Raw genomic sequence first — 16209 nt, forward strand, 5'->3', positions numbered from 1 at the left:
CCTCAGGCCTCTGCTGGTGTCTTCTCACTCACTGATATCTGCTGCTTGTGTCTCTTGCAGGGTAGCCGAGTTAACGGGTTACGAGCCACAGGACTTGATAGAGAAGACCCTTTATCACCATGTCCATGGCTGTGACACCTTCCACCTGCGATGTGCACATCACTTGTGTAAGGAGATGCTGTTCTTTTTCTCCTGCTCCTCACCCCTCACCTTCTCCCTCTGGACTTTGGGTTTCTCGGTATTGACCTTTAGGTCGGAAAGGGAAAAGTCAGCTCACGGGAGAGGAGAAAAAGCAAAATCTGCAGCAAATTTCAGTGAAACAAGTCGTTACAGACCCAGCTTTGAGCTGGGAGATGGAGGAGATGGGGAGGCAGGGAAAAGCTTCCCCCCCCCCCCCCCCCCCCCCCCTCCTCAGCTCCCAGTTGTAGGATAAGAATTCCCCTGCACAAATCTCAGGCTCTCAGTTCACTTCCAATTCCAATTTTCTTGCTCCAAAGAAAAGAAAGAACAAAAAAGCCATGCCGGTGAAATTCAAATACTTTTATTCCACTTGTACCAAGTCTCACGAAGTCTTATCTGTGTATCTAATTTTGACTGCAGTAGTGAGCCCGATTCGGAGAGCTGTTCTTTATTCTATTTTGATATCATGATGACATTAATACATGGATAGATGAATAAAAAAGGATATTAATTTCCGGTAAGTTTCCTTAACAGAGATAACCCCCAAAGCCAGATTTATAGAATTAAATCTTGATGAGGATGCGTGGGGATAGGGGCGGTGGTGGGGACTCGACCCCCCCACGGTCTACTAATCAATCTCCCTGAATAGCTTTTGCTAACGAGCAGGGGAGATCAGCTCTGGGTTAGGGATGCCCTTGGACGGGGGGGGGTCCACTCCGCTTCCCCATGTGATGCTTGAGTGGGGTCCCAACCACGGAGCTGGGGGATGGAGGAGGGTGGTAGTGGTGCATCCTGCCCTTTCCACGGCCTATCAAACGGGAGGTGGGAGCCGCACTGAGGCTGTCTCCTCTTTCTCCCCACAGTGCTGGTGAAAGGCCAAGTGACCACCAAGTACTATCGCTTCCTGGCCAAGCACGGCGGCTGGGTCTGGGTGCAGAGCTACGCCACCATCGTGCACAACAGCCGCTCCTCCCGCCCGCACTGCATCGTCAGCGTCAACTACGTCCTCACGTAAGTCAGACCAGGTTGCACGGAGCCTTTCCGAGCCATGCCAGGCCGTGCCCGATGAACCCTTTACCCCCATAAGAGGTGCTGAGTCCCCCCGGTGCCACAGTGCCCAGCCAAGACTGCCAGGAAACACACTGAACACTTTCATCTAGATGAAGGGTTTCCCCTCTGCCTGCTTCTTCCTTCTTTTTGGAGAGGGGAAAAGATTCAGGGGTTTATCGCTCACATATTTTGCCGCTTCTCTTGTCCCCACCTTTTAACCTTCTTTAATTAAAAAAAAAATTACTATTAATCGAAACGAAAATAAATAAATAAAAACAAACTAATGCAGCATAAAAAAATTAAACAACAACAACAAAAAAAGTCTCTCCACGTACGGAGTTATTTATACTCAACAAACAGGACATCTGTTTTTCTTTTCAAAAATCTGGGGTTTGAAGTTCTTAATTTCATCCAGAGTCTCTATCAAAGCTCCGAGATTTCTTTTTTGTTCTCGGAGAGAGAGAGAGAGAGATCCTTACAGTGAGCCACAAAGAGAGTTGGTGACCAGAAAGGTCAATGAAACCTTAAAAAGAAAAATTTAAAAAGTAAAATACAATAAAAAATTAATCTATTTAAAAAAAAAATAAATCAGAGTGACTGAGGAGATGCCTCGAGCATCTCCTGTACATGGGGATTGCTGTGCTCTACCTCTGCTGCTTAAACCGAAGCACAGGGACCCAGTGAGGGTGGGGAAGCTCGCTCGGACTCTTTTGAGGTGTTTGCCACTGGTTTTGTCCTCTTTGTCACTGGTTTTGTCTTCACTTTCTCCTGGACACGCCAGCAGCCGCTGGCTGAAGCACTGATGCTTCATTGTGATCACTGGGCCAGTCAGGTCGGCGGCCCCTTCTTGATCTTAGGACTGAGTATCCTTGATCCTGGGACCGAATATTCCTGTGTCCCGCTGGTCATGTTTCATCCTGGAGGCAAATGTAAGTGTTGGAGAGGTCGGAGAGGCACAACCCTCCCCGTTCCTAAAGTCGCGGCGATGGCAGCGTCGCCACCTGGCCGCTGCGGGTTTGGTGCACACGCGTGTGACAAGTGACTTGGTGGCCAAGTTTAAGAGGTGTTTGTCGGAACGAAGCGGCTGGAGTCGGAGGCAAGGGCTCTGCTGGTGCGTGCAGGAGCGGCTGGTGGCGTGGGGAAAGGGCTGCGGGGCTCGGCGCCTGCGTTGCCAGGGCGTAATCACTTGGGTACGCAGAGTGATAACACGGGGGCTTATCGCGCCTGCGGGGCAAGGCACGCACTTGGGAAAGTGTGGGGAGCAAAGTGCCAGTTCCCCTTGGGGGAAAATCCCTCTTATTTGCTTTAAAAGGGGATGTGGAGCGCGGCGGCGTCATCCTCTGGCGGTCACCCAGTAAGGGCACGGATTCGCAGAGGCATCGGCAGCGCTGCCGCAGCTGCTCCGTGCGTCCCTGTGGCCGCTCCCCCTGCCCCAGCCCCTCTCGCTATGTTTCACGGTTTACACTTCTCCCTCAAGGCCAAGCGCTTGCTTTAGGCGAACTGCAGAAGTCCCTTTGCAAATGCCCCCACTTCGTGTTCCCCGAGGCCCCGTGTCCCCTCGGGCTCCTTATGTCCTCCGTGTTCTCTTGTCCTCCTGCACCTCCTTTACCACTATGAAATCCCTGTTCCCATGTCTCCCTGTCCCCTCATTTCTTGTGGGGGCCTCATTCCCGTGTCTCACTGTGCACCCCCACACTGGCACTGCAGGGCAGGTGGCTTCCCCACCAAGAGTGGTACCAAACCAATGCAATTCTTACTCCTTGGCTGGTTTGCTGCTGGGAGCGGTTTCTCTGTGACCATGGATTTTAAGGACAAGTTTGTGTTTCAACCTGTTTTCAGCCAGGCTGATGAGTAGGAGGGCTGGAACTGCTCTTCAGCATTTCTCCTGGAGAATGTCACACCCAGCATGACTATTTCACACCTAGGTGTAAGGCACCCTTGTGCTTTTTGTGTAATTACCTCAAGTGCAGAGAAAGGCAAGAGGGCAGGAAAGGAGCCAGAGTAGGATCATAGAATGGTTCAACCACCTCCCTGGGCAGCCTGTTCCAGGCTTTGAGAACCCTTTCAGGGAAGAAGTGTCTTGTAATATTCAACCTAGCTTCCCAACTTGAGGCCACTCCCTCTTGTCTTATTGCTTGTTACTTGAGAGAAGAGACCAACACCCACCTGGCTCCAACCTCCTTTCAGGGAGTTGTAGAGATCCAGGTGATCTCCCCTCAGCCTCCTCTTCTGCAGACAAATGACCCTAATTCCCTCAGCTGCTCCTCACCAGCCCTGTTCTCCAGACCCTTCACCATCTTTGCTGCCCTTCTCTTGACCTGCTCCAGCACTTTAATGTCCTTCTTGGAGAGAGGTGCCCTGAAACTGAACCCAGCACTCAAGGTTTCTTCTGATATGAGGTAAGCTCCAAGCCAGGAGGGCCAAGTAAATGTCCTGTAGCGCTCAAAATTTGCAAGTGTTTCATATATTTTGTTCCAGTATAAATCCCATAGCTACTGCAGTTCCTGGGTTATTCCAGGAACCCAGGAGCAGCCAAGATATGTGTGAGTGTGTGTGTGCATGGAGGGTTCCTCCCATGCTTCACCCACCCAGCGGCGGGTGCGTGGCAGAGCCGCCTGTGCAGATGTGGTTCCTGGCAGAGGTGCAGGCTGCCTTGCTGCAGCCTTCTCGTGTTATAAACCCAGCAAGGAGAAAAAGTGCTTATGGTTGAGAAACTCAAACTGTTCCTACTGACTCTTGGGTATGGGAGCTGAGGAGAAAGCAAAAGAGGTGCAAGCTAGGGGATTTGTCTTCTGAAACAACAGGGCTGTGTCTGGGATTGCAGGGTGGAGCTTGAAAGCTGGGGTGCCTCTTGCCAAGGATTCATCTGAAAGTAGGAAATGTCGGGGGCTTTCCACTGAACTGGGGTGGCAATAGCAAAGGGGATCAAAAGCTTTGGAAGATACAGTTTGAGTTTTTGACATTCTGGGTTTCTGGTCCTCTCACACAGGACTTCTGTACTCAGGGAAGGCCTCAGGAGGTTTTTAGGTTTGCTTGTGGGATAGGAAGCTTCTTGTTGCTGTTGAGAAGAGCCTGAGTGCTCTGATGTTTTGTGAGGGAGCAGGTACTGAGTGGTGTAAATACCAAACTGGTCTGGAGCACCAGTTTCACTGCAGGCTGGGCAGCAAGAGGATCTTGTAGCTTAACAACTCCCCTGGGTGATACAGATGATGAAAAGAGAACGAGAGAGGGTTTATGCAGAAGGGACCCTTGCCCCCAGTTAAGGAAATCAAAAAGGTGTCCTTTCCATCTTCCATGAATCCCAACCTTGGAGAAAGTGAATTCTAGGTTTGAGAACAAATGTTTGTCATCTGCTGAACTAAACAGGTAGGGTGGCAGCAGCGTTTTAGCAGCAAGAGGAAAGGTTATTTTTGTGTGTGAGAGCAGCATGTCAAAAATTAATACAAATGACCTTTAAGGACTGCAGCTTTCAAGCAGACATATTTACTCTCCTTTGTATTCTGCTTGGCATATGTGAGTACAGACACAGAATATTTGTTTCTGTCCTTATTTGTTCTGTACACACAGTTGCCATACCATTGATTATTAGCTGTGCATGTTTATCACACAGAGGGACTCAAGGATGAGTCAATTAATAGAGGGGCAGCCACTGCAGTGAAGTTTATATTTAGACCGCAAACAGCAACCTGCCTTTAAACAAATGGGGAACACAAAGTGCAAATCCTTTGACTTTTTGAGCACCAGCAAATATTATAATATTTTGCCCCCAGAGAAAGCTAAGGGAGCTTGCCTAGAGCCATTCCCTTGTCCTTTAGCATTTAAAGGGATAGCATCGGGGGTGGCAGGCACAGGGGAAATGGATTAGGTGCCTAATTGTGGCTAACCTCTGCTCTGGGGAGGCAGTACCTATAGGAGGGAGTTGCAGCTGCCCCCTTCACACTGCATTGTGTAGCTGGCACAAATGGACTGCAGTTTGTTGGAAAGATCATTTCACAAAGAACCTTTGCCACCTAGACAAATGTTTTACTTAATGATGTGGTAAATGCAATTTAGAATAAATTAGCCATTAATTGTACCCCCCCCCCCCGCTTCATCTTTACATTATTCTTGCCATTTATAGGTTTGTCCACTGCTGCTAGGTGTAAAATGATTGTACAAACGCTGTGCTGTCGCTGTGTGTGAGGGCTCAGACTTTGAAATGTTCCTCCCTGGCACATTAAGCAGACTTCAGGGAAATTGTGTTTCATGTGGGGAAAAAACCCCACAATTCCCTCCATATTCTTTTTGGACAGTTCCAGTGAAATATTTTCATAGCTTTTCATGGAAATCTTCTTTTTGGACTGTCTCTGGGACATCAAGTTGCACCTCCTTCTCTTCCTAGCCAACAGGAAGCTCCACGAAGAGCATTTCCCCAGCTCCTAGCTTATCCTTCTTGATTGCGTCTCTCAGGCTGAGCTATTTGGGATTGCCACACGGTTCTCTCCTCAGTCTCCGGCAGATCTGTGCTCTCTTGTTGCTCAGGTGTGCCTTGGAGTGTGTAAAACAGTGAATGCCCTGGGGGAGCTACTACTGGCAGAAGGATTCCTGCACACCCTTGCTCATATCATTAGTGCAACTCATTGTCTGAGTAAGCTTAGCCATCCAACTTTGCTCCTGGAGAGGAGGCTTAGTGACTTTACCAGGATGATGTGCATTTTTTTGTTACACAGTTGTGAGCAGTAGAGACAAATTTCACAAACAGTAGGAAAACCCCAATATTTCTCTGTATCAGTGTGGACTTTGGAATTTGCTTAATCCTGCACAGAACCTGGTCCTGGTTTATCTGCTCAATCTGCACAGTGCCTTTCCCAAGACTGGAAAGCCTCCCATCATTCACATGATTTGATTAGCAATGTAAATAGTAGAGGAATTGTTTTAATTAATCAAAATGCTTTGGGAAGCACATGTCTCAAAGGAAAAAAAACAACGACCCAAAAAGTATAAAAGGATTCCTCTTGCCCAAGCCCAGGCAGTATTCTGTTTGTTCACCATTAGTTTTTATTACAGACTTGTCTCCCTGGAACATTGTTTATATATTTCCTGCAAATAGGAGACAGGCTTTCCCAGGTGTCCACAATACGTTTCTGCAGCTCTTCTTTGTTCATGTAGGGGCTTTTCCTAGCTACCATTTGTTTAATTCACTCCAAATTTCTATGCTTGTATTTGAACCAGGTGACTGTAATGGCCAAGGCACTAAAAACGTGGGCCAGAGTCCACAGTCACTGCTCGTAGCAAGCCAGTTTAATTTGCCAGGGTAAGGATTAAAGGACTGCAGCTCAGCTCCACAGGACAAAAAAAAGGCAGTCATTAGTTTAAATGCATGCATGCTGATAGTCTCATACTGCATGAAAGTCAGGACTGCAAATAACTGTCTGTATCCCAAGAAAGAGAAGTGGCTTCAAATGCTTTCCGCTTCATCCTTCTTCCATTCGGAGCGCTGCCCGCTCCAGGGCTTTGGAAACTCCCTGCTCCCAAACACTGGGTTATGGATCTTGTCAAATGCTTATCTGGGGTTGAGACACATCCAGCAGGGACCATGGCTGAAGCACTTCTCTCCAGCTGCCTGCCTTGCTCCACTGATGAAAACTCCAGGGCTTGTGCCAGGGACTCTTACCCTTAGAATGTCTCAGTTTATGGTTTCAGGTAAACTGCCCCAGCTCTTGCTTTCACGTGGCAGGGGTTTGAAGGGGCCTCTGAGGATCACTGAGTCCACCCCCCCACCCCACCCCCAGGCAGGTTCACCATGTAAGAGGAGCAGCAGGGCTGGTTCCCAAAGGGACTGAAGCAGCCAGCTGCTGGAGTGGTGTTCACAAGCCTGCTGTTTGCCATTCAGAGTATGGAAGAATAGGGACAGGACTAAGTGTGAACAATGTCTCTAGCAGGAACAGCTGGGCTACAGCCTCCAGTCCAGTGCTGCTGTGCAAAGGCGGTGGAGTCTCCATCTCCGGAGACTTTTGAGGCCCACCAGGATGTGTCCCTGTGTGCTCTGCTTTTGGTGATTCTGCTCTTGCAGGGGGGTTGGGCTGCTACCAGAGGATTCCTTCCACACTATCAGACTCTCAGTGCTCTGCACAAGACTGAATGCAGAGCTGGCTCCTGCTCTCCTGGCAGCAATGGGGTCTTCCTTAAGCAGGTTTACAATTTTACTACCTCTGCTTCCTTCATCTGTTGCAAGTTTGCTCCCTTTGCTCTGGGCTGCATCCCAGTGCTCCTGCAGTTCCTGTGTTGCTTGCCTGCAATTATGAGACACAACAGGTGTAAGAAGTTGCTAAGCAGCTTCTGAGCTGAGCTCTTCCCTGCACATTGTGGTGCTTCTGCTAGTTTTGCTCAGTGCACACAGAAACGTGGTGTTCTGACATGGGCTAAACTAAGTGTTAACAAATAAATCTCCTTTGTCCATTCAGCAGTGGCAAGTATCTGTTTAAAACCTAATTCTCCTTCCCTCTCCTCTCTTTTGTACTTTACAGCATGGGCCAGGCTCCAGCACACATGTTGGTACTCAGTAGGTTACTTCAGAGGCAGCTCCTTTCACTTTGATGACACTATTTATGGAGGCAGGCGTCACTCCGTGTGAACAAGGGTACAGCACCTGACCCTTTGGAGGGCTGAGGATGGCTCAAGTCTGGAGTCAATCTCCTGGTCTTTTACACAGTCAGAGGATTTATTTCTCTCTTGTTGTCCTTTGTTATCATCCACTTAGTGCAATTAAATCAGAGAAGTCCTGATTTGCTAAAGCACTGGAGCACATGGCAGGCTCTAGAGAAGTGCTTAGCCATCACTTTCAGTCCATGATTGGATCCTGGTGACTTCAGATCTGAAACAGAAAAAAACCAAAACAAAACCCAACCCAACCAACAAGCAACCCTTAGGCACACGCTTTAGGAGCAAGAATATTCCTTGGCTTTGCCAAAGAGAGATGGCTTGAAGGACGCATTTGTTACTGTGTTGAATTGGGACCTAATGAGGAACAGCCGCAGCTGTTCAGCTACAAACCGCTGGGTATAAATCTTGGGGGGCAGCGACGTTGAAAATAACAGCTATTATCTGCTGGAGTTCCAGGGCAGCCATGGAAACTCAAATGCCTGCCTAACTCGAGTTTGGCTGCACCCCTAGCATTGTGTGGCTATTTTGCCATAACCTAGAGTGGAGATCTTTAAACTCATCCAATCTTCAAGGTTCTTACATCTGTGCTGTGGGTTGGGGAGCGAACACGCACGCTCTTGCCCTGAGGGCAGCCTGTTCCTAAGTAGCCTGTGGCTTTCCATCGTCTCTGCACAAAGTTTGGCAGCTGCTAGCCTGGGCTGTTGCTGTACAAAGCTCTCTCCCTCTAACTTAGGCTCTGGTTAACTGAAATCCACCCAAAGGCATTGCATGATATTTTTCTCTTGTTGTTTCCAAAGATTGTTTTGTGCACAGAGGAAAATCATAATCTGCAATGACTGCTTCACCAGGCATGTCCCAGTAGAATATCTGATGAAATAAACACTAGATCTGGGGGTGAAATAGCCTGGTGTCATCATTCCTTCTGCAGCCCAACAGCTCAAAAGAGTCACCCGGAGTAATTCTGATGATCTTAAGCTGTGAGTAGGTAAATTCCTGGAATGCCAGGTTGGAAGGGACCCCAAGGATCATCTGACCCCACCTTTCTAGGTGATAGCAGAGATTAAATGAGATGGCCCAGCAAAGCTGAAGTGTCATCTTCTGGAAGGTCGTCAGCACTCCTTAGTGCTTTCTAGCCTGTGAAAACAGCAATAGGGGTGGGAATGTGGCTTTAGTCCAAAGAAAACTGTATATCTGTGTGACTTGACATGAGACCATGCTTCTGTGATCGAGAAAGCAACAGGAGAGAAGGTACAGAACAGCATGTGCACAGGGGTTATGCTCTGGAGTTGTTTCATATGATGAAGGGTCTGGAGAACTAAGTTTTAAAGACCATTCTCAAGCCCCATAGAGGAGAGTCTTGTATATGACCTAAGAACTCAGAGTCCACAGCTACATAATTGTCTTTTATGGCTTCTGAACACCCAGAATCAGGACTTCCATGCAATTTTGGGCTGGCTTTTCAGTTACTGTTACTTACAAAATATAGAGGAGTCAAATCTTGAAAGTATCTTGGCTATTTTAGCCCTTTTGCTTGCCATGGGAGGGTAGAACTGACATGAAGCTCTTATCTCTGAAAAATGGAAGGTGCCTGGAGGCTGAAATGAAAACACCCAACATCCTTCATGAAAACCACGAGGAGCTTTGCTTCTCCTTATTGCACACTTTCAAGTGCAGTAGGAATCCTTAGTATTTGGAAACCTGTGAATTCCTCATCTCTGCCAAAAAGTCACCAGCATCCTCTCAGATCCTTTTGTCCAAGCACAGCTATCTGGAGGGCTATTGCCAATGACTTCTGCTCAGTTGGGTACACAATAACAATGGTATTACATGTATTCAATCAAGTATTTTTATTCATAGAAAACATCTTGAATTTATTTTAGCAGTTCAAATAAGTGAGTTTAATGTATATTTAGTCAAGCATTACAGTAGTGAGGGCTTAAGCAGATTAGAAATAAATGAATCCAATTAAAGGACATGTCTGTGAAATTTGATGTGTCACAGGCATGAATGAGCTGTTTGCACAGCAACTGTAAAGAAATCATTAATGATTAACTATCCAGAAGAGGTTTAATGAAGGATAAATGGCATAGGAAATGGTTAAAAAACATTTGTGTGGAATACATGGAGATTCTGAAAGGATAAAAACATGCTCTGCATCAGCAGTGACATGGGAACTGGTCTCAGGAAATGCATTTTTTTGTGTGATCTGTGGTAGATGTGCAGCTGGGGGCTGCAGCTGAGAGTCAGCTTAGTGACATTAGCTACCGTGCACAGAGAGAGGAGATCGATCTTCCCAACGCCCAGCTCAAGTTTAAGAGGTGAGGCTGACAAAGATCCTTCACCAAAGAAGTGTCTCCTGCAAGAACACACCATCATCCTCCCATTCAGAGCTAATATCCAGCCAGGGTAAGGTAGGGATTCCCAGAAGTGGTGGGTGCTAGGCTAAATGTGACCCTACTACAGCTAGAAGTCCCATGGACCACCTTGAGGGTAAGCTCAGGCAAGTGCCAAGGGCTTGCTCAAATCCTGTGACAACAATTTGTTGAATGGCACCAGCAGCCTGTGGGAGGGTTGAGGAATCAATCCAGACCACTTGATTACAAGATCGTTGTCTTAAAGGGGTCAGTGGTATTCAAGGTCTATCTTTTAACACATAAAAGTGTTAAGAAGGCTGAGATGGGAAAATCTCCCCCGGATAACAGCTTCTGCTGCACTGTTGTCAGTCTGGCTTTCTGCAGAAAGAAGCCATCCTGCAGGGGTATGTGAGAACTTGAGCTGATGTGGCATTAGTGCTGCGTACATTCAACTCCTATCGCACTGAGGTGATTCTGCTTTCCATGGAGTGGTTGAGAAGGACTAGCTGGAAGGAAAAAGACTATATTAGCCTGTTAAAAGTCTCCTTAACAGGTCTTTGGCTTGTTCAGAAGTGTTATTTTGGAAGTGCAGGGGAATTTAAAGTCATGGCAGACCCCAAATGGTTGCAGAGAACTCACCACAATCACTTAGTAAAGGCTGATGGAGCTCAAGCTTTAATATGTCTTCAGAGGAGGTGTTCTCAACTTTCTGGCCATCAAAACCACCATGGCTGTGTCCCTCTAATCCAAATTTCTCATTATCAGGCAGATTCTGTGATGTACAAACACTTCTGAACTCTAAACAGTTACGTTGGCAAGCACTGAACATACCTTGAACATGACTTTTAGCCAGTTGTGCTGCTAGGGTGCTCTCAGGAACTCCCAGTATGAACAAATATTGGAGAATCATACTGAGATTGCACTGTTTCAGTTGTTGAAAGCATTGGGGTTATTTTCAGTGCTCTCTGTCATTAAAAATGGTAATTATGTAGTTAGCCAAAGAGTATGCTGGGCATTTTATCCACAAATACTAATAAATCCCTGGTGCACATTTTGATCTAACAAATAAAGGTAAATATGGTGTGAAAAGGGCTCCTTTTGGAGCCAGAGAAGGCTAATTGTGTGGTTGGGAATGACAAACTGTGCCTTCAGAGTGCTGAGAACTCCACCATACCATGATCATCTAGAGACCAGGATGTTTTGTTTAGCTCCAATTGACTGTTAAATGACTGCATGCTGAGATGAGAAGCCAATCAAGGAACATACACAGCTTCTCTGACAGTGGTTTTCCAGAGGACATCCTCAGACACTGCTGTTAACTGATCCAGAGAGGAAACTTTGGCCTTCAATTTTCCTGCATGCCTCAAATTATTGAATTAAACTTCTTGATTTGGGTTGCTCTGCCTTTAAAAGCAAGTACAGAAACATGATCTCATGTATCTGAGCCTCATGGCTGGAGAAGCTGTAAATGTTGACTCAACAAGATGTGAGCAGCTACCATGGCTCCTGCTGTTTATAAAGGGCTGCATGGGTCTTACTGAAGGGATCCAGTATGCAGATCTCACACTGCTCCAAGTAGGTGCATTGCCTAAGTGTACTAATGGTAGGCAACCACTTGAAAGATTTCTGGAGGGTCTTTCCAGTTTGGTGAGCCAGTTTGGTCAGGTCTATAAGGGACTTTTCCCTTGAGAAGTTTTGGAAAGGATCTAGATTATTCATGGCTTCATAGAATGGTTTGGGTTGCAAGAGACCTTGAGGATCATATAGTTCCAATCCCCTGCCATGGGCAGGGACACCTCCCACCAGCCCAGGTTTCTCAAGGCCTCATCCAACCTGGCCCTGAACACCTGCAGGGAGAGGGCATCCATGACCTCCCTGGGCAAACCTGTTCCAGTGTCTCACCACCCTCACTGGCAAGAATTTCTTCCTAATCTGCAGTCTAAATCTGCCCTCTTCCAGCTTCAATCCACCCCCCTCATCCTGTCCCTCCAAGCCTTTGTAGAATGCCCCTCCCCAGCTCTCCTCTAGCCCCTTCAGGTATTGGAAGTCTGCTCCAAGGTCTCACTGGAGCCTTCTCTTCTCCAGGCTGAACAGCTCCAACTCACCTCAGCCTGTTCCTGTATGAGAGGTTCTCCAGCCCTCTGATCATCTTTGTGTGCTGCTCTGGATCTGCTGCAACAGTTCAGTGGCCTTTAAGGTCCTTCCAGCTCAAAGCATTCTATGATTGTGTAGTTCATTGATTGCTAACATCTCAATCACTGTAGGAAAACCTGGGGGAGGGAGTATCTCTGAGTGTCAGTGCAGTCTCACAACAAGCAGTGAGGTTCAGGAGGTTTTTTTCCCCCTACTTTGTCCTGAAATTTGTCTTCCTGTATCAGCTAAACAAAACCTCCTGATTTCGCCTGGTTCTGAGAGATGCTAAAGGGATCACATACGCTCCTGACAAGGCTCTGAGCAGACTGAGGCCTTTGTAAACATTTCTGAGACACATTGTACATGAACAGAAGACACAGCAGATGAGGAAATTGTCTGTTTTGTTGTACCATCTGCTGACTTCGAAAGCCATGAAGATGACAAACAGCCAGAATCTGTTCTCTTTTCGCTCGTCTGCTGAATGGTGCTCTGTTAGCATTGCACGAGCTGGAGTGTGGAAATGTTAGAAGTTGTTTAAAAGCAGGAGAATGAAATATTGCAGGGCTGTGGTCAGACATGCACGAGGAAGTGCCAGACTTTTACCACCTTTGTGGCTGATTTTTCACTGAGTCGCAGCAACTGAGCAAAGCAAACTGAGCCTTAATGAATTAACGCCTCCAGTCTCGCCTCACAGTTTCTGTTCTGTGTTGTGCTAGACTGGCAGAAATTCTGCCAGAGAGGATTTTCCTGATTTTTCTTTTTAGCTGAAAAAAACACAGAGTGCAGAGAGACTTCAGGTAAAACCAGAGGCAGTGATGACCACGTGTGGTCAACACAAATAATGCTGCAGCCCATTCAAACGGCACATTGTTTTCTTTGGCATGAGCAATGCCTTCCACAGTGGCCAGGGGTTGGAAACTACAGAGGGGTAGATTTAGACTGGACACTAGGAAGGAGTTCTTTGCAGTGAGGGTGGTGGAAAATGGCAACTGGTTGCCCAGGGAGGCGGTGGAGGCCCCATCCCTGGAGGTATTCAAGATCAGGGTTGATAGGGGTCTGAGCAGCTTGATCTAGTTGATGTCTGCTGACTGCATGCCCTTTAAAGGTCCTTTCCAACCCAGTGTATTCTAGGTAGGAACCTGCTGCAGTAAGATCATCTAATGCTTCTAGCATAGCATCCAGACTCAAAGATTCATTGTTTTGGTTGGAAAATACCTTTCAGGTCATCCTATTTTCAGTGTATACTTCATTAATATGTGTAAAGGTTGGTGTGGGGGCATGGTGCTCAGGTTGAGGTGGTCATTTTTATTCTTCATTTGCTGTGATTTCCAGTGGCATTATGACCATTGCATGTTGTTCAGGCTATCAGTTGAAAGGACCCTGAAAGCAAGATCTGTTCCCTGTTGTAAATTGATACCCTGGTTGCTGCTGGAGAGGATGAACTGAAATTCACTTCCAGTCCAATGTCTTCACTCTGCTTATGAAAACTGAATTTCTGTGGAAAACTGAATTTCTGTGAATCTTCTTTAAGAAATCTAAATTTAGCTTCTTTTGATGGTACTAAAGGCACTGTAAATATCTCTCTCTTCCTTGGTTACCTGTGTCTTCTCAGCCACCCTATGTACAGCTGCTTCTTCCTCTCTGGCATGTTGTGGCAAAAAGATGTTCTTTCTTTTCTTAGGGCAGAATTTCCCACAAACTGAGCATTCTTGGTACATTTTTGTATGTTTAGCATCTTTTGAAGGTTTTCTTTTAATTCTGAAGCTTATGCTGCTTTTGCCTGTTGATATAAGATAGATTGGATCTCTGTCCTTAAGTCTGGTTGTGCTGCTTATGTACTTTTGCTTGTATCTGGATATTTATTCTTTGTTTGTGGACACCATTATCTTGCTCCTTCCTCTGGATGCCTCCTGATGAGCTGCTTTTTCTCTGTTTGAAAGCATTTCTCAAGGTTTAAGCTCTCTTCTGTTCCGTAGCCAACACTGCCTTAAAGCAGGGAATCTGAGCATCTTTGACACTCTTTGTGCCTTTAGCTCTCTAATGGCAACATTTAGTCTTCGGTTTTTAGGTTTTGGTTAAAGTAATCGCAGACTTCACTGCAGAAGAGCCTGGCTTCACTGGACACTTTCAGTTTGTCTTGGGCCATACTGTGTCCACTAGACCTCTGCCACTAATTCCAGTCCTCTCAACACTGACTTATCCTTTCCTCATTTTTTCCCCTACAAAAAGGCTATATGAAAAGATTAATCTTTTTCAGTTTCATGGTGAGCTCTCCAACCCCCACACCCCCAGCTGCCACATTGGTGTAAGCTCCTTGCCAAGAATCCTCTTTTTTGGTGATGCTCTGATATTCCCTCCCTGTTCTTTCTTGATCTGTCTAATTATGAGTCACTATCTCTTCCTCAGACTTTCACCATGTCTCACATTGCACATTTTGGCAGTGGCAGTAGGCAGAAAGTGTCTTCTGAAGGTGAATTGTGAGAACTCTTCATACCAGTGCTGCAGATCCAGCTGCCACCCAAGCCATGTGCAGATTTGGCTTCCTCTTCCAAATCCTAGAGGTCTTTTCCAACAAAAAGCCTTCTATGATTGTATGAAATCCTCTGGTTGCTGTGATTCTGTGCTTTCTGGCTTCAACCCCTGTCCTTCACCATCTATGGAGCTTGCTGTAGCTAGATCCCTCTAGTAAAGAGTGTTTGTACTGCACTTTCAGGTCTTTAGTGCAGAGAATTGCAGTTGGTACAGCCACCAGTTCTTGGCTTTTCAATCACCAATAAGTGGTCTCAAAACTGAGCTCAAGCTTTATGTGGGTGTTGTAAGAGCCTGAGACACAGCACAGTGTGGAAATGCTTCTGGGAGTTAGATCTGAGGAGAAAATGGGAAGCAGCATACTGTACCAAGAGGGTTTTATGCTTTGTATTCTGATTTCTTTTTGCTTACAGAGAAGCATGATAACTGTCTGTAAGTGCCTGATATTTTGACCATGCTGGACAGATTTCCATATTTGGGGAAGGAACAAGATAGAGGAGAAATAACACAAATTTCTTGGAAGCATATGCTACCAAAGCATGTGCATTCAAGTTTGTGAGGAGTCAAAGAGGACCTAGAATCTCCATCCAACTGTGGGCAGAATGGCTGTTTCCCATCATGAAAAGGTGGAGGTCTTCAATGTGTTTCCCTTTGCAAAGAAGCATTACTTTGGTCTTGTCTGGATTCAGTTTGATCCATCTGTTCTTCATTTAAGAGCTAATTTCCTGTAGTTATTCTGATGTTTTATAGTGATGATAGTTGCATCAGAAAATGAGATAAATAGTAGATTGTCAGCAACATACTGTTAGCAATTGAACACATGCCATATCACTCTCTCTCTCTCAGCAGTCTCATGTAGATAGATGTAGATTGTATGGATCCTCATGGGATCCTGAAGGTGAGGACCTTGGGGGAAGAGGCTCACACCCACCACTTCTTCTGGAGTTGCATGTAGAACACAAAGTGCAGCACTACTGACTTGGTGGGACTGCGTGATAGAGGATTCATGTGTCTGAGAGCAGGAACCTGGAGATTAGAGTTCCATGGCTGGTGGAGGCTTTATAAACTCCTCCAGGAAGTTGTCAGAATTTCCATCTGCAGTTTGTGTACCACTAGGAGCTTCCTAATCTTTTGCCTCACAGTGCACATGGGTATACTCAAATGTTTTCATGTCTTGGTGGAACATCTCCTGCCTCTGACACACCCCACAGGACCTGCTCTCCATATATTCGTTTATTTTATGTATCCACCTTCTAGTATTTATCTTGGCCTGCTGTAATTGGTGTTTTGGTGTCTATCTTGGCTCTTCTGAAGGGTAGCT

At 46.4% G+C, this 16209-nt stretch overlaps 1 protein-coding gene across 1 annotated transcript in view; it reads left to right on the forward strand.

Moving 5' to 3' along the window:
* The window catches only part of SIM1 (SIM bHLH transcription factor 1), a 42255-nt gene that overhangs the window by 14416 nt on the left and 11630 nt on the right, over nucleotides 1-16209 (forward strand). Inside the window, exons 7-8 of the mRNA XM_009898111.2 lie at nucleotides 61-167; nucleotides 1044-1191. Coding sequence (XP_009896413.2) covers nucleotides 61-167; nucleotides 1044-1191 — 255 coding nt within the window. The remainder of the gene's footprint in view (nucleotides 1-60; nucleotides 168-1043; nucleotides 1192-16209) is intronic.

Source organism: Dryobates pubescens, chromosome 28 (genome assembly GCF_014839835.1).
Source record: "Dryobates pubescens isolate bDryPub1 chromosome 28, bDryPub1.pri, whole genome shotgun sequence".
NCBI classification, from domain to species: Eukaryota; Metazoa; Chordata; class Aves; order Piciformes; family Picidae; genus Dryobates; species Dryobates pubescens.